The 20,709-nt window shown below is 49.7% G+C and overlaps 2 protein-coding genes and 1 long non-coding RNA gene across 3 annotated transcripts in view; all 3 read right to left on the bottom strand.

Annotated features, from left to right (window-relative positions):
- The window catches only part of LOC149912323 (rho GTPase-activating protein 32-like), a 28,454-nt gene extending 11,594 nt beyond the window's left edge, over window positions 1-16,860 (bottom strand). The window contains exons 1-3 of the mRNA XM_090131000.1: window positions 16,545-16,860; window positions 16,317-16,449; window positions 16,069-16,151 (exon numbers count right to left, since the gene is read on the bottom strand). Of these exons, the coding sequence (XP_089987126.1) occupies window positions 16,069-16,151; window positions 16,317-16,449; window positions 16,545-16,720 (392 nt within the window). The 5' untranslated portion in view covers window positions 16,721-16,860. The remainder of the gene's footprint in view (window positions 1-16,068; window positions 16,152-16,316; window positions 16,450-16,544) is intronic.
- LOC149912324 (rho GTPase-activating protein 32-like) lies at window positions 12,966-14,152 on the bottom strand. Its single transcript, XM_090130770.1, has 3 exons — window positions 14,067-14,152; window positions 13,656-13,801; window positions 12,966-13,467 (listed from the first exon to the last, which is right to left on the bottom strand). Exons 1-3 carry the CDS (start codon window positions 14,150-14,152, stop codon window positions 13,040-13,042), a joined length of 660 nt encoding a protein of 219 aa, XP_089986896.1. The 3' UTR covers window positions 12,966-13,039.
- Window positions 16,861-18,285: 1,425 nt separating the features above from the next.
- Window positions 18,286-19,479, bottom strand: LOC149912322 (uncharacterized). The gene is made up of 3 exons (XR_016461826.1): window positions 19,394-19,479; window positions 18,973-19,050; window positions 18,286-18,324 (listed from the first exon to the last, which is right to left on the bottom strand). It is a non-coding gene; the product is annotated as an uncharacterized LOC149912322 (long non-coding RNA).
- Window positions 19,480-20,709: the final 1,230 nt, after the last annotated feature.

The following is a 20,709-nucleotide window of genomic DNA, read 5'->3' as shown; positions in this document are numbered from 1 at the left end:
CATTTCTCCCTCTCAGCAGCAGAGGGCAGGAGAGTTGCAGGGTGAGGGCACACTCTCCCCTGTTTATCTGGCACTCAAAGAGAAAGAGAAAATGAAAACCAGATGTGTTTCCCTGCCCATGGCAAACACCAGCCTTTCCATCCTTACAGTCCTTCCTGACATCAGCTGCCCCGCTAGACCTGCTGTTCACAAACAGAGAAGGTCTGGTGGAAGATGTGGAGGTTGGGGGCTGTCTTGGACAGAGTGACCATGAGATGGTAGAGTTCTCAATTCTTGGTGGAGCCAGGAGGAAGAACAGCAAAACTGTTACCTTGGACTTCCGGAGGGCGGACTTTGAACTGTTTAGAAGACTAGTAGGGGGAGTCCCCTGGGATTCAGTCTTAGAGGGTAAAGGGGTCCAAGACAACTGGTTGCTCTTCAAGAAGGTAGTCTTACAGGCGCAGGAGCGGGCTGTCCCCCTGAGCTGCAAAATGAGCCGGCGGGGAAGGAGACCGGCGTGGATGAATAAGCAACTATTCTTGAAGCTCCGGGAGAAAAAGAGAATCTACCTCCTGTGGAAGAAGGGACGGGCAACTCAGAAAGAATACAGAGAAGTTGTTAAGATATGCAGGGAGAAAATCAGAAAGGCGAAAGCCCAGCTCGAGCTCGACCTGGCCACTGGAATAAAAAGAAACAAGAAATCCTTTTACAAATATATCAACAGTAAGAGGAGGACTAAGGAGAATCTCCATTCTTTACTGGATGAAGCCGGGAATGTGACTACTGAGGATAAAGAAAAGGCAGAGGTCCTGAATGCCTTCTTTACGTCTGTCTTTAAAGGTCAGACCAGTTATCCTCAGGATATTCCACTTTTCGACCAGGTGGTCTCGGCTGGAGACCAGACTAAACCACCCATGATTCAGAAGGAAACGGTCAGAGACCTTCTACTCCAACTGGACTGTCACAAGTCCATGGGGCCGGATGAGATTCACCCGAGAGTGCTGAGGGAACTGGCGGAGGTGATAGCCGAGCCGCTTTCCATCATCTATCAGCGCTCCTTGTTGACTGGTGAGGTACCAGAAGACTGGAGGCTTGCCAATGTGACTCCCATCTACAAGAAGGGCTGTAAGGAGGACCCGGGGAACTACAGGCCTGTTAGCCTGACCTCGGTGCCAGGGAAGGTTATGGAGCAGATTGTCTTGAGGGAGATCACGCGGCAAGTGCGGGACAACTGGAGCATCAGGTCTAGCCAGCATGGGTTCACGAAGGGTAGGTCCTGCTTGACCAACCTGATCTCCTTCTATGATCTAGTGACCCGCCTGGTGGATGAGGGAAAGGCTGTTGATGTAGTCTACCTAGACTTCAGCAAGGCCTTTGACACTGTCTCCCACAGTATTCTCCTGCAGAAGCTGGCAGCCCGTGGCTTGGACAGGTACACTCTTGGCTGGGTAAGGAACTGGCTGGAGGGTCGAGCCCAGAGAGTGGTGGTCAATGGAGCTAAATCCAGCTGGCGACCGGTCACGAGTGGTGTTCCCCAGGGGTCGGTGCTGGGGCCTGTCCTTTTCAATATTTTTATTGATGACCTGGATGAGGGCATTGAGTGCACCCTCAGTAAGTTTGCAGATGACACCAAGTTGGCTGGAAGTGTCGATCTGCCTGGGGGTAGCGAGGCCCTACAGAGAGATCTGGACAGGCTGGAGAGCTGGGCTGAAGCCAATGGGATGAGGTTTAATAAGACCAAATGCCGGGTTCTACACTTTGGCCACAGCAACCCCAAGCAACGCTACAGGCTTGGGGTGGAATGGCTTGAAGACTGTGTAGAGGAAATGGACCTGGGGGTGTTGGTTGATGCTCGGCTAAACATGAGCCAGCAGTGTGCCCGGGTGGCCAAGAAGGCCAATGGCATTCTGGCTTGTATCAGAAGCAGTGTGACCAGCAGGAGTAGGGAAGTAATTGTTCCCCTGTACTCAGCTCTGGTGAGGCCGCACCTTGAGTATTGTGTCCAGTTCTGGGCCCCTCACTGCAAGAAAGACATTGAGGCCCTGGAGCGTGTTCAAAGAAGGGCAACAAAGCTGGTGAGGGGTCTGGAGCACAGGCCTTATGAGGAGCGGCTGAGGGAGCTGGGATTGTTCAGTCTGGAGAAGAGGAGGCTCAGGGGAGACCTTATTGCTCTCTATAACTACCTGAAGGGAGGTTGTAACGAGCTGGGGGTCGGCCTCTTCTCTCGTGTAACAGGTGATAGGACTAGAGGGAATGGTTTCAAGCTTCGCCAGGGAAGATTCAGGCTGGATATTAGGAAATACTACTTCTCTGAAAGGGTGGTCAGGCACTGGAATGGGCTGCCCAGGGAGGTGGTGGAGTCACCGACCCTGGAGGTGTTCAAAGAACGTTTGGATGTTGTGTTGAGGGATATGGTTTAATGAGAACCATTGGTGACAGGTGGATGGTTGGACTGGATGATCTTATAGGTCTTTTCCAACCTTAGTGATTCTGTGATTCTGTGATTCTGTCCACCCTCCAAAACAAAACACCTCGGCTGTTCAACACTGAAAGAGCAAAATAACCCACAGCTCTTACTTCCACTGTATGCATTTAATTCCAAACTTAAGGTCACAGGTTAATTACTCATGTGATCCTTCCTGACAGAAGAACTACTCGTAGTGATGTGTAGCAGTAAGGAACAGTTTGAAAAGGTCATGGACATATTAGAACTTGCAGCATTTATCTTAATAGATGCCTACATTGCAAAGCATTTTGTAAAACACACGTTACAAGTACTGTGCATTGGATTACACTATATCAAACTCTAAGTAACAATACAGGTTGCTTTTAAATCTACACTTACATGCTAACTCCTTGATAAAATTCCTTACTACCTTCAGTTTTACAGCCAAAGCAGTGTTTGAGCTGGTAATGTACTCTTGAACAGCACTGCTGCCTTCAGCATTTGTATGTTTAGATCTGAAAAGAGAACTTGGTCATTATTTCACGATGAGAGAATCTTATATGACAAAACAGAATTACAAAAATCTGACAATATTGTAAAATGCCAGCGTAAGAATGTGGCTTTGATTTTTTTTTTTCTTTTTTTTTTTTTAATGGTGAGTGTACCATTAATTCAAGAGAAGAATTTTGTTTGTAAGTCGATCTCTATAACTGTTCTTGGCATCATTCTGTAGGATGAACTAGATACATGGAATTTGGCACTGGCTCCCCAGGGCAGTGGTTTGGCACTGAGCTGACAAAGGCCAAAGAGCATTTGCACAATGCTCTCAGACACAGGGCTTGACCCATAGGAGGTCCGGTGTGGAACCAGGAGGTGGAATACATGATCCTCGAGGTCCCTTCCAAATAAAGATATTCCAGGATCCTCTAATACTTATATTCCCAAGTCCTGTACGCAGTGCTCAGGTGCTTAATTGAAAGGTTCCATGTAACAGTGAGGTATCTATGTCTCTTTACCACTCAGTTCTTCAATTTGCCACATGGATCTTTTATCCAGTCACATTAAAAAAACACTCAAAGTATTTCCTTCAGTCTTCCATTCTGGTAGAGCTTTCTGGAGCAAATAAAGAGTTGCAACTCAGAATGTCCACACCTCCCTTCCTGCACCCTGCATACTTTTTTCATTGTACTGTGATTACGTACCATTCTATTGTCACCCTCATTCTGTCATTATCTAGGCAGTTTACTGCCATTAAATTTTCCAGCAACAGATGCCCACAAGTACAGCCAGCCTGGAAATATTTTGATTACTTATCTTTGTCCTGATGTCCTTGTAGGAGGTGGGACATTTCTCCATCTCAGCAGCAGAGGGCAGGAGGGGTCCAAGGTGAGGGCACACTCTCCTCTGTTTTCCTGGCACTCAAAGACAAAGGGAACAAGAAAACCAGTTGTGTTTCCCTGCCCATGGCAAACACCAGCCTTTCCATCCTTACAGTCCTTCCTGCCATCAGCAGAGATATTTTGCTTTCTTGTGCCACTTCATCCCTTTAGCATCTGGCATTCTAACAAAAAAGTACTTACAAGGAATTTTAATATTTTCATATTAAATGTCAGAATTAGAACCATTATGTTTACCAAATATTTAAAACGTTCAACCCAGTGAGAAGTGAATTGATGTTGTATTTAGCATTCAGATAAGAACTTGTAAAGGAAGTAAAAAGTGCTGCTTTCATAAACTATAGTCTCATTGTCAAGCCTTGCACTGTCTCAGCAGATTATTACAGAATGTTCATTCAAGCAGGAATTCAGAGATGCGTCTGAATTGATAAGAACAACGAGTAATTAAGAAAGCTTGACTGCAGTCTGCTTGAGGATTCCAGTCTGAAGTGTGTTCCACCTGATGACAACTGGGAATGTCTTTCTCTCACCATTAGAACCATTGCACCTCTGACTAAACACATAGCTAATCACCACTGAAAACTAACTACATGTTGATTAACATTCAGAGAGATTGTGCAGGTGTCCTTTTAGGAACTGGCCTACAGTATGCTAAGAGGGATGGATGTGGGGACATTAGGATAACGTGCCCTCTGCCTTTTAAGACAGCCCCAGCAGAGCAGGTCAGCAGGCTGAAGAGCTGCGTGGGTCACCAGGGCTCAGAGACTTCACTCGGCCATCTGAAAGTGGAGGGACTTCAGCCCAAGCTGCCCTTTTCCATGCAGGCAAGGAGGCCAAGAGAAGGTGGATCGGCACGGTTCTGGTGCAGACAGGGGCTGCAGTGTGAGCAGGCCTACACAGACAAGGCTGTGCCCACACAGAGTGACAGCAGCTTTCGCTGTGAGCAGATTCCCAGGGGGCCTGAGCCATGGCAGTTCTTGATGGCAGCATGTTCCCATCAGCCCTGGAAGTCTTCTCTGGACGTCTGTCGCATTCTGGAATCCACACTGAGGACGCAGTCGCTGTGTCAGAGCAGCTGGCAGAGTCACGGGGAACCGTGACGTAGTTGGCCCAGGGAGCAACAACAAGGCCTGCACTGCTCAGCCAGCCCAGGCCAAAGGGGAGCACGAGAGAGAGCAGAGGAGAGAGGGGGGAAAGAGGGCCAGGAAGGAAAGGCCTGTGCCTGAATGGACGTGTAGCAGCAGCTGCTGACAGCAAACTCGGTGATGGCAGGGGCACAGCAGAGCAGTGCAATGCTGGCAGCTTCCTGTGTCTTTCACACAGGCACTGCAGACATGGCCAGCACTGGGAGATCAGCAGAACTGCTGCACACCTCTGCCAGCCCAGGCCAGAGGAGTGCAGAACAGTGAGCTGCTGCTGAGGGGAGAGAGGATGGCCTGAGAGCTGACCTGAGAGGCAGGGCTGGCTGTGTTACAGCAGCCTCTGTGTCCTCCTCCTGTGTCTGTGAGGGCCAGAGGGCCAGAAGAGAACATGCCCAGACAACGAAGCCCTGCTGTCCTCTGCTGCTCAGCTGGAGAGATGTTCCGCCTTCCTGAAGGACGCTGATCCAAAGGGAAGGAATCAAAGGAAGTCCAGGCTGGCTGTCCTTGTGGGCATCAGCTGCTGGCAGCTGCCTCTGTGCTGCCATGGGCAGGGCACAGCACACACAGTGTTTGCAGTTCCCTGTGTGACACTGGCCCTGGTGACCTGACAGCCATAGGGAGACAAGAGAAAGAGCTGCCTCCCTCTGCCAGATGAGGCAAAGGTGAGAATCCCAGAATCACAGCATGGCCCGGGTTGGAAAGGAGCTCAAGGTTCATGAATCTCCAACCCTTGGCTCTCCAAGGGTGCACAGGGGGCTTTGTTCTCCCTGTGGTGCAGCTTCAGTGCCAACTCACAGCTGAGCTGGTTGGCACACTGTGACAGCCTGCCGCTCTGAAGCTCTTGGGGCAGTGCTCAGTTCTTTCTGAAGTACTATGGAAAATGCTGCTGTCATGACTGTCATTCTAAAGCTGATATTGTTTCTACCGCATCAGGCTTGCATGAAGCATCTCTGATCAAGACAGAAATCAGAAAAATTGCTGTTCCTATTGCAGTTTCCTTTTAACTAGTGATGAAAGCTGTCAGTTTATTTTTGGCACCAGAAATCCTGGGATGCAACCAGGTTAGATAAGAAGTGAGACTGAGTCAACAGTAATGGAACATAGATGAGATAGCATCACACAGCTCTGGAGGAGATGTTCCAGCTCTGTGTCTACCTACACCTTCAGGAGATGAAAAGTACTGGCTTACTGAGGTGTCCTGGGTTGCAGGTTCTGTTAATCTCCATTTCTGGAAGAGCTGCTTGCAATAAATACCTTGTAAGGTGAATGAGCTTGATAGAAGTAGGGTGTGAAAGAGATGGATTTGCTGTTTCCCTGAAGGTGCAGGAGTATTGCTGTGCCTACAGTCAGTGAACAAGGCAGAAATCACTGTGTTCCTCAGAATGAAAAGGAATAAAAATCTTTTTGGGAGTGACAGCACGCCTGAATGAAGCATAAATCTAAACATTTAAAATAAGGGCTAGTGTCAAAGGGACTTGCAGTATTTCTCGAGAAGAAATATTTGATGCTTCTTTAGGAAAGTCATCCTAACAAAAGTGTACTGATGTCTTTGCTGAGGATTTCCTTGGTTCCAGCCTGAAGGTGTGCGCAGGCATGAGCAGGCAGTGCTGAGCTGCAGGTGAGTGCCTGTGTCCCACAGCAGGAAACCCGTGGATGTCTTCAGGGGTTTGAAATGGGCAGAGCTGTAAAACCTGCAGGCTTTCACTGAAATTGTCCTCTGCTTTATTTTGTAATCTTAGTTTCACCAGTGCTTTCCAATATGATTTTCGTATGAGTGCAGATACATGGGATAGGATTTAAAGTTTTTATGGTGCTGCTGTATAATTTTCTGTAGTCATCATAAGCCAATAAAAAAAATAAATGGTAATCAGGCAATCTATTAACAACCTGTGGCACGTGTCAAAACAATGAAATTCCTTGCAGGAAGACAATATTGCTATACAATAATGTGGCTATCCAAAACTGTTAATTATACTTGATGAGCTGGAGATAATCCTGAAATGCGGGACTTTGATCTTAGCCAAGAAAAATAAACCGTATTATCATTCTTAAATTGGCAGCTGCTATCAAAAGCCTGTGTCTTATTTCCCTTTTAGTAACACTGGCTAAATCAGAGAAAGTGATAAAAGAATTTCATGATTGCAGCTTAGGGATTCTTTCCCACTTGACCAGAAGTAATCTATGTCCAAAACTGTCTGTAAATACTTTTTCTATATTCCTTGGCCAGATGTATTGATATTTGAGATGAATGGCAAAAACATTTTGCGTACATAGATAAGCAATGCAAATTCGCTGGATTGTTTTAGAGAAAAAAGCTCCGGTTATCAGATCGTTTCCATGCAGAAATAAGATTTACAGAAAAATTCTCATTATTATTATTCATGCATGAATAAGTTCAAAAAAGAGATGTGGGGTATGTTGTTTCAATTCCAGCTGATTGTAGGAAGGACTGTCAGGATGGAAAGGCTAGTGTCTGCCATGGGCAAAGAAACACTTCTGGTTTTCATGTTCCCTTTGTCTTTGAGTGCAAGAGGCCATGAGGAGAGAGTGCCCTAAACTTGGACCTTTTTTGACCATGGCAGCTGAGATGGAGAAGTGTTCAACATTCTAGAAGGACATCAGGACAAAGATATGTAATGAAAATAAGTCCAGGTTGGCTGTCCTTGTGGGCATCAGCTGCTGGCATCTGCATAGTTGATGCTATGGGAATGGCAGAACAGGAGGAATCTTGCATATCCTTGTGTGACACAAGCACTGGTGAATTCAAAGCCAGAGGGGGATAATAGAAAGAGCATCACCTCCCTGCCAGATTAGGCAAAGGTGAGTGGGATGTTGTTTCAATTAGTGCTGACGTCAGGAAGGAATGTCAGGATGGAAAGGCTGGTGTTTGCCATGGAAAGGGAAACACATCTGGTTTTCATCTTCTCTTTCTCTTTGTGTGCCAGAAAAAGAGGAGAGTGTGCCCTAACCTTGGACCCCTTCTGCCCTCTTCTGCTGAGATGGTGAAATATTCCAGCTTCTAGAAGGACATCAGGACAAAGATATGTAATGAAAATAAGTCCAGGCTGGCTGTCCTTGTGGGCATCAGCTGCTGGCATCTGCATTGCTGCTGCCATGAGCATGGCAAAGCAGGTAAAAGATTGCTTTTCCTTGTGTGACACAAGAGCTCTTGACTTGAAAGCTAGAGGGATGCAATAGAAAGAGCTGCAACCTCTGCCAGACATGGCAAAGGTGAGTGGGATGTTGTTACAATTAGTGCTGATGTCAGGAGGACTGTAAGGATGGAAAGGCTGGTGTTTGCCATGGGCAGGGAAACACATCTGGTTTTCATTTTGTCTTAATCTTTCAGTGCTAGATAAATAGAGGAGAGTGTGTTCTCGCCTTGGACCCATCCTGCCCTCTTCTGCTGAGATGGAGAACTGTTCCAGCTTCTAGAAGGACATCAGGACAGAGATATGTAATGAAAATAAATCTAGGCTGGCTGTCCTTGTGGGCATCAGCTGCTGGCATCTGCATTGCTGCTGCCATGAGCATGGCACAGCAGGTAAAAGATTGCTTTTGCTTGTGTGACAGCTGTTAAGCCATTCTGATTCACCCTTTGCATCCACAGCATACAGTTTTTTCCCTCTGTGCTGTTTCTATCCAGCAATGTGCATATGTGCAGTGGTACAGAGGTTGGTGGCCCTGCCTGTGGCAGGCAGTTGGAGATTCCTGATCCTTGTGGTCCCTTCCAACCCAGGCCATTCTGTGTGTGTGTGTGTGACTGGTAAACACCAATTGTTGCTAGCTCAGCAGGTATACTGCTAATTATTGAACGTCTGACAGCTGCTTATCAACACTTGGCCACTATTTCTGGACACCTGCTCATCCCGGAATAGAGAGAAGTTTGGAAGGAGGACAGAGGGGAGTCTCTTGATGCCTGCCTGTTGCATCCCAACCTGCCCACAGAGTGAGTCAATTCGGCCTTGTGTGGAGGCCCTGGCTTCTTTGGAGTCTGTTTTTCTTTTGCTGAGCTTCTCCTATCCAAACAGAATGGCCTTACAACATGCTTTCTGGTCCTTAATACTAAACCCATGCAATTTGTAACTATTACAGTTCTGTAAATGAGAATTGATCACATGATTGAACAACTGTATTTCTAAAATATGTTATGAAATAACTTCTTTTTACTAATACTAATAAAGTCTTTCTACTTTTTCAAACTGTTTGTAAGGGCAAATTACAAAACATATTGTGCTGTACTACTTCAGAGCAATCCCACATTTGATAGCCAGTGCAGAAACAGCATTCCATCCTACAGCATTAGCTAGTTCAGAGGTACCAGATGTGTATCTGGATGTGGCTGTTGTGCTTAACTGGGGCTGAGGGATCAGAAGTGACAGCTCCACTCTTGGAGACCACAGAACTAAAATGGACAGAGAGAATAGTTGCAGGGCAATTGTTCTGTGTGCCTGAAGCAGGGACCGATTTATGGGGGAGAGATTTAACAGTTAAATGAGGATTACAGCTGCAAGTCTGTGAAACAGATGTCAGGTGTCAATGAATGTGTTAACAGCTGTGATGAGAAGAAATGAATCCAAAGCTGTGGGCAGGGGAAGGAAATCGGGGTGGACTCACAATTTTCCCTTACAAAGAACTGCCCAAGGAGGGAGTGGAGCTGTGCAACAGCAACAATATCCCATAGCCTTAGAAGGGAGAGTGGGTCTAAAAGCTGTAACACAGACAGTGGTTAAGGATGGTCTTCTGGAACCTTGTCTGTGGCCTTATAACACCCCAATCCTGTCGGCACGGAAGGCAGACGGCACGTATCGGCTGGTGCAAGATGTAAGGAAATGACTGAACCCGTTCTCAAAAGACAGCCTGTGGTTCCTAACCCCTGTACCCTAATGAGTCAGATCCCACACGGACAGCAGTGGTTTGGTGTGAGAGACCTCAAAGATGCTTCCGGACAGCCTTTGGACTCAGAGAGAAATGGCTGCGTTTGTATGAGGACACATTGTAATCCTATCGTGATTCGTGATGATACTGTAGATACTGGAACTCGTGCTAATCCTTGTCTTTGCAGCATTTGAAGCAAGCAACTGGTGCTGCTGTCATGCAGAAAGCTCCCTTCCAACCACTCAGCAAGCATTTGGATGAGACAGCTTCCTGCTGGGAGCCCTCCGACATCACTGCTGCCTCCTCCAGAACCATACCTGCAGATGCTTCAGAGCTCTTCAGCATGGACTTCCTTCCTCCCATCAGCAGCTGCTCCTGCACTGACCTTCATTCACACTGGGATACCATCTGCTTCCAGCAGGAGCTGACCTGCGAGACAGAGAAAGGAAACGTGGGATGAGCACCAATGCAGAAGCACAAGGCTGTGTCACCACCACGTCTTGCAGCCTTGGGAAGTCAGCTGCAACTGCAGCCTTGGTCAGAATTACAACGGGCACCGTAAATTAAGTGTGACCTCTGAAGTTGTTGCCATGATCAGAAATAGACGCTGAAATCGCTCACATAACTGTCGGTGGTTCCCTCCAAATTCTTTTGCTTTGGGGAACAGATGGACTCGGAATGGAAGGACACGAGAAAAATGACATCTGTTTGAGCTCAGCAGACTTGAGAGGTGGGCCTGGGTGAACCTCATGAGGTTCAGCACAGCCAAGTGCAAGGTTTGGCATTTGGGCCGGAGGAATCCCAGGCATTCTTTTGTCATCGTGGTGGTTTCCAATAGACCCCAACAATGAGACATCAGGTCGCCGTGTGGGCTCCTGGGTGACACTGCCATTTCCCAGCCATTGCAGCCTAGGGGCAAATAAAGTAAAATCCTTTTAAAAGATCTCACACTGATTGCATATTTTACTGTTCTTTTACACAAAACAGAAGGGGAGGGCAGCAGATGCATGCAGCTGCATCAACACCCAGGCTGCTAAAGGAATGGAAAGACAGAAACATCAAATATCAATGCCTTATTCTAATGCAAGGAGGGAAGCTTTTTTCAATGTTACTTTTTATCATTTAAAATAAGCAGTTGGCACTCTTAAAGGAAAATCCTAGGCCCCAGGTTCTGACAGTGTGGCAATCTGGCACGGACTCAGCTGTGACTGATCCAAACAGTCTGTTCCAGATTTTAACATCCCTTCTATGCATTCACAAGTTTTCTCTCTTATCTTCCCCTTACAGCCATTAAATGCCAGCAAAACATCCCACAAACACTCCTTAACTCTGTGCACACAGGCACCCATCCAACCAGAGCCATCAGTCATTCCCAGCCATGCGCTCTTCCTCCAATCATGGTCAGCATCACACGGCCGTCACGCAGCTCACTTGACTCAGTTTTTCTCTTCTTTCTGGAGGTGTCCTTGCTTCTCAGCCTTACCTTCTCGTGATGTTTATCTCGCTCTGCAGCTCCTGCTCTGAATAGGCTTTCTTGTATTCCCGCATGACAGGCACAAAATGCAGCCACAGCCCCTGCCACCAAGGTCAGCTCTTCAGCACACATTACCTGAGGAGCACTTGGCAACTCCTGCAACCTGAGCAGTGCCAGGAAGACTGTTTCACTTCTGCTTCTCCTGGCTCAGAAATTCATTTTCCTACCTAGAAAATGGGAAAAGAAAAGAAAGAAAAAAAATCCTGACATAAAGCAGACACAATTGATACTACGGAATTCTGGAAGGCAAGGGATTTGCCCCCTATGATGAGAAGTTGAGTGCAAAGAACTCAGAAGAGCCATGAGCAGGTTGTGAACTTGTGGGTAAAATTAGGAAATGCAGCAGTGCAGGGCTTCTGGAGGTGAGGGTCTGCTACAGCCGCCTGGAAAGAGAGCCTGTTGGTGGGAGCTGCTTACTGCAGCCAGCAGAAGCATCGCACTCACTGACTCTCATCCTGATGGGGGATTCCAGTCAGTCTGGGAAATCAGCATGGCTGGCTGCAAGCAATCTGACAGACTCCTGGAGTGCAGTGAGAATCACTCTGTGGTGCAGGCATTGGGCACAGCAAGCAGAAGGGAAGCATTGCTGGACATGGTGCACACCAGGGGTTACGACAGGAGGCGGTCAGGGCTGCAGTGACCATGCCCTCCTTGAGTTGGTGATCTCAAGGAATGCGGGCCTGGCAGGAAGCAAAGGCAGGAGCCTGAACTTCAGGAGAGCCAGCTGCAGGCTGTTCCAGGAATTCTTGGACGAGATCCTCTGGACAACTGTTTGTAGGGGCAAAGGGATGGAAAAGAGCTGGTCACTTTCTCAGAAAAAAACTTGCTCAGGTTGCAGGCTGAGCTGCAGGAGAGGAAGGGGAGGAGGTGCCAGCACGGCTCTGCACGATGCTCTGCCACACTGGGCAGCTTGATCATGGCTCAGCAGTAGGATCAGACGAGGAGAAGGGGAGAAGGAAATCAAGGATGGGAGGGAACCATCAGACACAGTCGGTGAGTGTCTGTGAAGTCTTGCAGACCCAGAGATTCCCATGTTGTTTCTGCTTTTGTAGCATTTGTGTGGTGCAGGGTGAGCAAAAGGTTCTGCTGCTTGATTCTTCTGCAGGAGCCGCCTAAAAGGGAAATGGCCACTGAGCTGCAGACCAAGCAGTACTGCCTGATGTTGGCCAGGGGGAGCTTCTCCTGCCGCAGTGTGCTGATGACAGGTCTGGAGATGATCTGCACGGCCAGCTCATAGGTGGAAGCCAGGAAAGGACAAGATGGGAGGAGAGAGGTGTTAAAGAACATCCAAGGCATCAAAATGCATCAGAAAGCCCTGAAAAGCATCACAAAGCCACAGACACGAAGCTTGGGAGTATCATGAGCAGCATCCAGGATGTGAGAGATTATTTGCTACCATGCCAAATGGTAGCAGAGCTCCCCCTGCAGACATCCCAAAGCCAGACAAAACAGGAACAAACCCGGAGCTGTGCTGCACGCACCCCACAGCCACAGCATTGCAAGCTGGGGTGCCTTGCTGTGTGCTGCATTCATCCCAGTCCATGTGAATGAAGACTCTGGAGGCAGTCAAGGCGTTGATTGAGCACGAGTGTGCTTTTATTATTATATAAAAGACAGGAGGGTGTGAGAGGTCCATGGTGAAGATGGGACTCATCCTGCCTTGTCATGGAGAGAGAGGCTCAGAGCTCTCAGTGCTGCTGTCCGGTGCCTGGGACTGGAGGCCTGATTGAAAGTCCCCCTGCAAGAGGCTCTGCTCCTCCTCACTGACGCTGACCTGCTCCTGCATGGAGGTGCTGCTGTCGGGGCACTCACACTGCTCTTGGGCTGGGCTGCACTGCAGAGACTCCTGGTTACAATCCAGGCTGGTGACTGTGGTGTCTGGGAGGCCCAGGTCAGCAACTTCAGCAGAGCCAGGTGTAATGAGGGCATGGACTTCGATGAGCTCCTTCTCTCCATTAATGTTGTCATGTGTAAGGCTGCTGTTGGAACTGCAGCAATTTGAGCTTCCTAAGAGCTCTCCACTGATTGAAGCACAGAGAGCATCCTCGCTACTTGCCCTGGATCTTCTGTGTTGGCAAGGGCTCGATTCACCTAGAAAGGATACACAGGGGTTAGTGTCAAACTTTCACAAGCTGAATTACGACAGTGGTTCTTGATCAGGGGTGAACTGAAGATGCTAGGCAGGGGCTGGACTGCCAGAAGGAGATAGAAGTGCACTGCAAGCTTGAATTCGATGTTCCTGAAAAGCAGGGATTTGGAAGCTGCATTTGCACCCTTACCTGCCAGGACTACCACTGCTGTTTCTGAGGGCTGCCTGGCATTGCGCTGCAGTTGGCGTTTGCTGCCAGAGGATGGCTTTCTGAGGCTGAAGCAGCAACACCAACTGCTAGCTGGTGATTCCTCAGTCTTGCTGGGTGGATTTTGTCTGGAGAGAGAAAACAGCCAACGCTGTGAGTCATGCGTGGTGCAGGGTGAGGGAAGAGCAGCACTGAGCTCTTGGCAGCAGTTGCTTGTTCCTAGCACTGCCTGGTTTCTGCAGAAGCACAACTTAGAAACTCGCTCTGTTTCCAGTAGTTGAGGATGGCTCCATTCCTATAGCTCAGCCCTGAAGTCTTGCTGGCTAAATTCCCCTCAACTCTGTCAAGCAAGATGCAGAGCATGGGAGCAAAGGCTCCACAGCTGTACAGCACAGCATCTGAGGGATGGCTTTGATGGAGCTGGCAGGCGTAACTGCTTTCTGAGGAACCGTGCAGCCATAAAGGAAGTTCAGAAGCATCTCTGACTCTTACATTAGCACCTAATCAGCCTCATCTCACTGCCATGTTTAATTTCTAGTGCCAGCAAGTCTGACCAACAGCTCTGCTTAGAGGAGAACTGGAATTGGTTTCAGGCACGTGGCCCTGAAATCTGGAAAATCCCACGTTAGCCTAACTTACTTTCAGCAACTTTTGGCACTAGAAATACTGGAAAAAAAAAAACTCTAAAACCCACCCAAACAATGATGCTAGGTGCTGGAAAAGAAAGTCCTCTTTACCTGTCAGATGGAAAGTCGATGACGGTGTGGAATTTGCCCTGCCCAGCTGCAGGGCTTTCTTCCACTTCAATGTCCCTGCTGCTCTCTGTCACAACAGGAGAGCTGCTGTGGCCTCGCCTCTGTGCCTGTGCCTCCTCCAGGCTGAGCAGCTTTGTGGCAGCAGAAGAGACTCCCACAGACTTGGGCCCTGGGAGAGAACTGTGCCCTGTCAGGGAAAACCACAGGTAAGAGCGAGGATCAGAAAGCAGCAGCACAGCCACCACAGTTCTGGGGGAGGTGCTGTATTTTTCTCAGGCTTGCTTATCCGAGCCACTGGAAGAAGAGGAGCCCAAAATAACCATGTGGGCAGAGGTCAGTTTATGGCAAAGGACATGGTTATAACGAAGAGCAGCTTACTGTATCAAAATAGGCAAGGAAAAACCCAAGGAAATGGGGGCAGGGAACTGAGAAAGCTTCGCTGCCACATTTGCATCAAGCTTCTCCTGCGTGCAAACATAATAATGACAGTTTCTTCCTTGTCAAGTTTGGGCTTGGACATTCTCAGCATCCAGCAACAGGATGCCATACCCTAATGGAAGCCTAGAAGTCTGCTGTCCCCTTGATGGTAAAAGAGTATCTCAGAGGTCCTGGAGAAGGCCTGCATTTGTCAAGGTGTCAGGTCAAGATCAAGCTAATGGAGGAAGACACTCACCTGCTGCATCTGCGATGTCTGCTCTGGATTTGGAGCCGAAGAGGACGTCTGTGTGGTTGATTATGAATTCCACCACATCCGACTGCGTCTGCAGCTCCATGCAGGCAGCTCTTCCGCTGGCGCAGGCAGACTCGTTCTGCTGTGATCTGTAGAAAAGGCAGATTTTAGAAGTCATTTCTCCAAGACCGTTTCCCCGAGTCTGAATTGTTGCAGCCAAAAGCTGTCAGCTGAGGCTCTGGAGACTTCCGCAGTGGGCAATCAGTGATGCCACTGCAGAAATTCCCCTGGATGATCAAGGACACGTCAGTCCCATCTCAACAAGACTGCAGAAATTGTCACCTAGACATTGTGCCCGTGGGGATGGAGAACAGCTCAGGCTCCTGCTCTTCTGTCAGCCACAGATTTTACAGGAGAAGAGCACATTTGATGGAGAAAAAGGGAGCACTGTTTTTCTTAACTGGAGAACAGAGGAAGTGTTGAAACAGAACCAGAAGTTTACCTTAAGAGGTTTGGAGCCCACACAATGGCTAGGTTCTTGGCGTGCATGTTTGTGATGGTGGAGCTCCCAGCCAGACACGCCAAGTGTCTCATCAGGTACTCCAGTGTCCTGGAAAACAAGAGAGGCAAACGTTCAGCACCAACGAGCATGCCGTGCTGCAATTCAGAAAGCAAACCTCCATTCATGCTACTTCTTGTGATTGCTACTGTCACCGAAGATGAAGTAGATCCAACCTGACTGAGTGCCACGCTGCAGCACCAAGCCCCAGCACAGCACAGCCGCAGCCATCAGCTGCACCAAGCGTGCCCCCGTGCCCAGGAACTGACCCCATAAAGTAAGCCCATGGAGCCTTCAACCCTTCAGCATACACAGGCATCGTGTTGCCGGCGTGAGACAGAGCCTGGAACCGCATCGTTGCCCTCTGCAATGCAGCAGGGCTGAGCTCAGCAGGCTGAGGGCAGCACTGACCTGTAGTGAGGAGCGGGCAGCTGCTGGATGACGGCCTGCATTCTGAGCAGCCGCTCCTCCTCCGTAGCGGCACCAACAGCATCCTGGAGTAGTGCAGAAAGGGAGCGAGACACCAATCAGGCTAGTACACCACTGCGAGTAAACCTCGTGGGGCTGACAGCAAAAGGGCCTCCGATCTGGGGCACTGCTGCAGCCATCTGCCAAGAGGCCCAGGAAGAGGGAAATGAAAGACGTGGCCTTGTGCTTACCGAGAACTTGCCGTACAGCTGGTGGGTGAGCAGAGGGTTCGGGAGCTCCCTGAAGTACATCTTGCAGAGGGAGCTCACGCTGTGAATGTCACGGACGGTGAGCTCAGGAATCTGCTCCGACTCAAATTCCTGCCTGGAGAGAGGGACGCAAACCCGGTTGAGCGAGAGGAAGGCAAGCCCAAAGCCACACCAGATGCACTCAGGCTGTGTCAGTCGCAGCACTCTTACCGCAGTCTCTGGATGTTGGACGCGACGCCGGACAGGCGGTATATCCCCTGCACCACGCCGTGCTGCTCAATGAACTCAGCGCAGCTCTGGAGGACCTGGGGGACTGAAGAACACGTGCCAGCCGTCAGTGGAGCTCCTGATTCAAGTCCTGCTGCAGGCTGTGCTTCACATCCCATCCACTAAGCCCAGCCAGGCTTGGCTGAAGCAAATACAGATGTGCTTGTCTCTTAGGAGCATCCGCCTCACTTTATCCTTCAGCCATCAACTCCCATTACACGTGTCTCCACGGCTATCAGCCTGCCCCCTGCTAGATATGAGCTCCCTTTCATCTTCTTTAGATGCCCAGCAGAGGAAGATCTCAGGAATGGGCAGCTCCTTACCATCACGACCGGAGTGGAGAAGATGCTCTCCCAGGTCACCGCCAAACACCCTTTCCTTCTCCACCTCCCGCTCGGTCGGTTTCTTTGGGCGGGCCTTCACCAAGGAACGAAGGAAGGTGAGGATCTTGCTGCGTTTCTTGGGCACTGCACAACAAAAGGAAGAAACCAGGTCATTTCAGGTCTGGCTCCGTTGGACGAGGCCGAGCACAGCACATTCTACAGAGCACGTCAGAACGGGAAGAACATTACCAACCAGTACATACAAAAAGGGATTTTCCCCATCTCTGGAGGAGCCCAAGGCCAGGTTGGATGGGGCCCTGGGCAGCCTGATCTAGTCTCACATTAACTGTGGGGGCTGGGAGACCATCCTGAGGCAGGAGGGTTGGAGCATGGTGATCTCCGAAATCCCTTCCATCCCAAGCCATTCTATGAAGATTCTATAGTATCCCCAAGTCCAATCATAAAATCAGGAGGATTGGGCCAAATCCCTGCCCCATGGTGTGCATGAAGAATCATCAACCCAGAGGACAATGTGGCATGGATAAAGGAGGTACTAAACATGGAACACACCCCCAAAAAAACTTCATTTTGCTTCCCCACACCATGAAATGTAACATTCGTACCTGGCTTTGGCACAGAGTTGATGAGTGCCTCAGGAATGTTCTTATTAATGAGTTCCACACACTCCCCTGGGAAAAATCCAACCTGTAACAAGAAGAGAGGCCAACTATTGCATGCAGCACTTCTCAGATCTGAACTGTTAAACCAAAAGCCACGTAACATTTCCCTCGGAACGTGCTTGCCTGACGTTCCATAAGACTATCCAGCAGAAAATGGCCATAGTTCACAGCATAAAGGTAACAATTTTTCATCATTTGCAGCCAAAGGCAAGGTCCTCTGACACCGACACAGGGAAACTGTTTATGTCCACTAGGCATCCTGAGCAGGCAGAGCAGCTCTAAGCTGAGATTCCTGCCTCTACTGAAGTTGCACTCTCCAGTCTGAAGCTTGTGCCTACCTGGAAGCCGAGCTTGCCTCTCCACCAGGGGGTCAGCTCCTTTGGTGGCATGTCGATGACACAGATGATGTCTCCCACCTGCAAGAGATTGCAACATCAATCCCAGCTTCAGCACGGCTGGGAGGAAAGCACAGCTCAAATGTCTGCATTCTTCTGCACTGCCAAACATCGCCGAGCATGAGAGCACTTGCACCAGTGCAGCTCTGAAGGCATTTGCCATTGTAAAATTGAGCAACAAGGAACGCCTTGAACTGCTTACCTCAAAGGAGAGTTCATCCGCTGCCTGGGCAACGTATCTCTTAATAGCATGGGCAGCAGCAATAGCTGGAATGTTCACAGCTGACTCCCCATGGTCCAGCAGGGGTTTCCCCTTGTTCTCAGTCTGAAACAGAGAGCACAGGCCACGGTGAGGAGCTGGGAACCAACAAGGAGGATTTCAAGGTGAGGAGCACATCTGCAGAGAAAGCTGCAGGAAATGCACTCGGTCCTTATCATGGGCACTTCAGAAGGAACTGCAAGTCTAATAACGGCTGTTTCTCTCCCTGGTGTGCAGCAGGCACACGCCAGGCATTGCAAAGATGCATCTCTCCCCACCCAGACTAATCAGCAATGGCACTGACGCAGACAGGTGGCCTTGTCCATTTTGCCCCATCCTTTCCTGCGCTCTTTGTGCAGGAAGGCTGACTGTTTCAGATGCTAGGAGACCGTGAAGAGGGAAACCAAAGCTACGGCTGCAGTTACAAGGTGCAAACAGTGCCATTGCAAGCACCAAGCAGCTCTCTTGAGCAGTCCAACCAACAGCGAGGCCAAACAGAGCAGAGAATGATTGTTTCTGCAGCCATTTCAAGGGAAAAGTCAGTAGAGGACAAACACAACAGCCGAGATGGCTCTCGTACTTTTATAAACTTGCCACACTTGCACTACTGTCTTGCCACAGAGGAGCTCTCTTGGAAAGCAGGAGAGCACATCTGCGGCTCACTCTGCTGGCTGCAGTCAGGGAACAAAGACCAATCAGAGCTTCATACTCTACCTCTGTCCATGCCAGGTCAGGCCCACAGCTGATCTCGCTGCACGCCACAGCCATCAGCGTACGTGTGACAAGCTGGAACTGAAAAGAAACACACTTTTATTTTCTCTGTTCACATCTCTGCTGTGCTCCCTACAGCTGTCGGGCACACTCACACAGCCCAAGCACGCCTGCTGGTGTCCCTGGTGATGCTGTGCAGCTCTGCACAAGCTGGGGCTGGGACTCTTTGCCTAAGGGATTGGTTTCCTGTAGACCAGCTGGTCACAGCACCACAGACAGCATCCTTCTGAGGGCTGAGCTGCAGAGCACGTGGAGAAAACCCACACGTGACCAGCGTCCCATCAAAGCTGGATGAGGCTGTGTTACTAAACACGGGGCGTCACGGGCTGCTAAAGCATGTGGGGGGACAAACCATGGCAGGTACCTGGCAAGAGATCAGAACGAGGGAGAGAAATCTCACGAATCCGCAGCCGTTCCTTGTCACTATGCTCTGATCTTCCACGAGCAAAAGCTGCAGCAGGGAAGCAGGCAGAGGGTGGAGAGAGGAGAGAGAAAGAGCAGGTCAGTTTGCTTCCACGGTTTAGCAAAGACTACAAGGGAAAAACCAAAATCTGCCCTCCCTCAACTTAAAAACTTAAGTTTTCAACTTAAAACCATTTCCCCTTGTCCTGCAGTTATCTACCCTTTCAAAGAGTTGATTCCCCTCCTCTTTTTAGGCTCCCTTTAGGTACTGAAGGCTGCCATGAGGTCACCCCACAGCCTTCATTTCTCCAGGCTGAACAAGCCCAGCTCCCTCAGCCTGTCTTTGCAGGGGAGGTGCTCCTGTCCCCTGATCATCTCTGTGGCTCGCCTCTGGACCCTCTCCAACAGCTCCCTGTCTTTCTGGACACTGTACTGCAGCTGGGGCCTCACAAGAGCAGAGCAGGGGGGGACGATCACCTCCCTGTCCCTCATGGCCACCCCTCTGCTGATGGAGATAATGTGATCCTATGAGCTCCGCCAGCCAGCAGTTCTCAGCACTCACTGTCCCCCCGTCTCTCCCACACTGTCTCAGCTTACCTACAAGGTGCTGTACAGGACGGTGTGAAGACAAAGGGACGCAGTCGGTGCACAAGTGCAACAAGCGAGCTGCTCAGTCAGAGCTCCAGCGCTCCAATGAAGGGACGCAGCACGCACTGCTCCTCCCCTCATTCTAGCCCTTATGACATCACTGAGGGCCACCAGGCTGCTCCACCACGACGGACAGGGTGGGGAGGCAAGACCAGTCACAAGGGCAGAAGATTCCAACAGCCCAGCCCAACGTTCTGGAATCAGGGGCTGCTTGGAATTCTACCCCAGCCAAATCCTGGAGAAGCTGGCACGGGGTCGTCATGACCAAAGCGCAGCACCTGGCGCTTGCTCTTGTTGAGCCTCGCACAACTGGCCTCAGTGCATCCCTCTGGAGGGCCTTCCTGCCCTCAGCCAGATGGACGCTTCCTCCCAGCAGCGTCCCTTGCAGTGCTGGGCCCATGTCAAATCCACACTAGAGTGGGTTTTGTTACATTCAAGGGCATGTTGCAGCACCCATCTATTTCACCTGGAAGGAAATAAAGGAGGAGATGGGAGAAACACAGAACTGCTGCCAGACTGCTTTATCCCTTTCTCAGCCCAACTTCCCTTGCCTCATCCCCTACCCCAACTCCTGGATGATGCCCACAGGCTGATAGTTGGATCTCAAATCCATAGGACTCCTTTCACAGG

This window comes from Phasianus colchicus, chromosome Z, assembly GCF_987193195.1.
Source record: "Phasianus colchicus chromosome Z, bPhaCol1.hap1.1, whole genome shotgun sequence".
NCBI classification, from domain to species: Eukaryota; Metazoa; Chordata; class Aves; order Galliformes; family Phasianidae; genus Phasianus; species Phasianus colchicus.
Note: the sequence above shows the minus strand (reverse complement) of the source record. Positions and strands in the feature narration are given on the sequence as shown.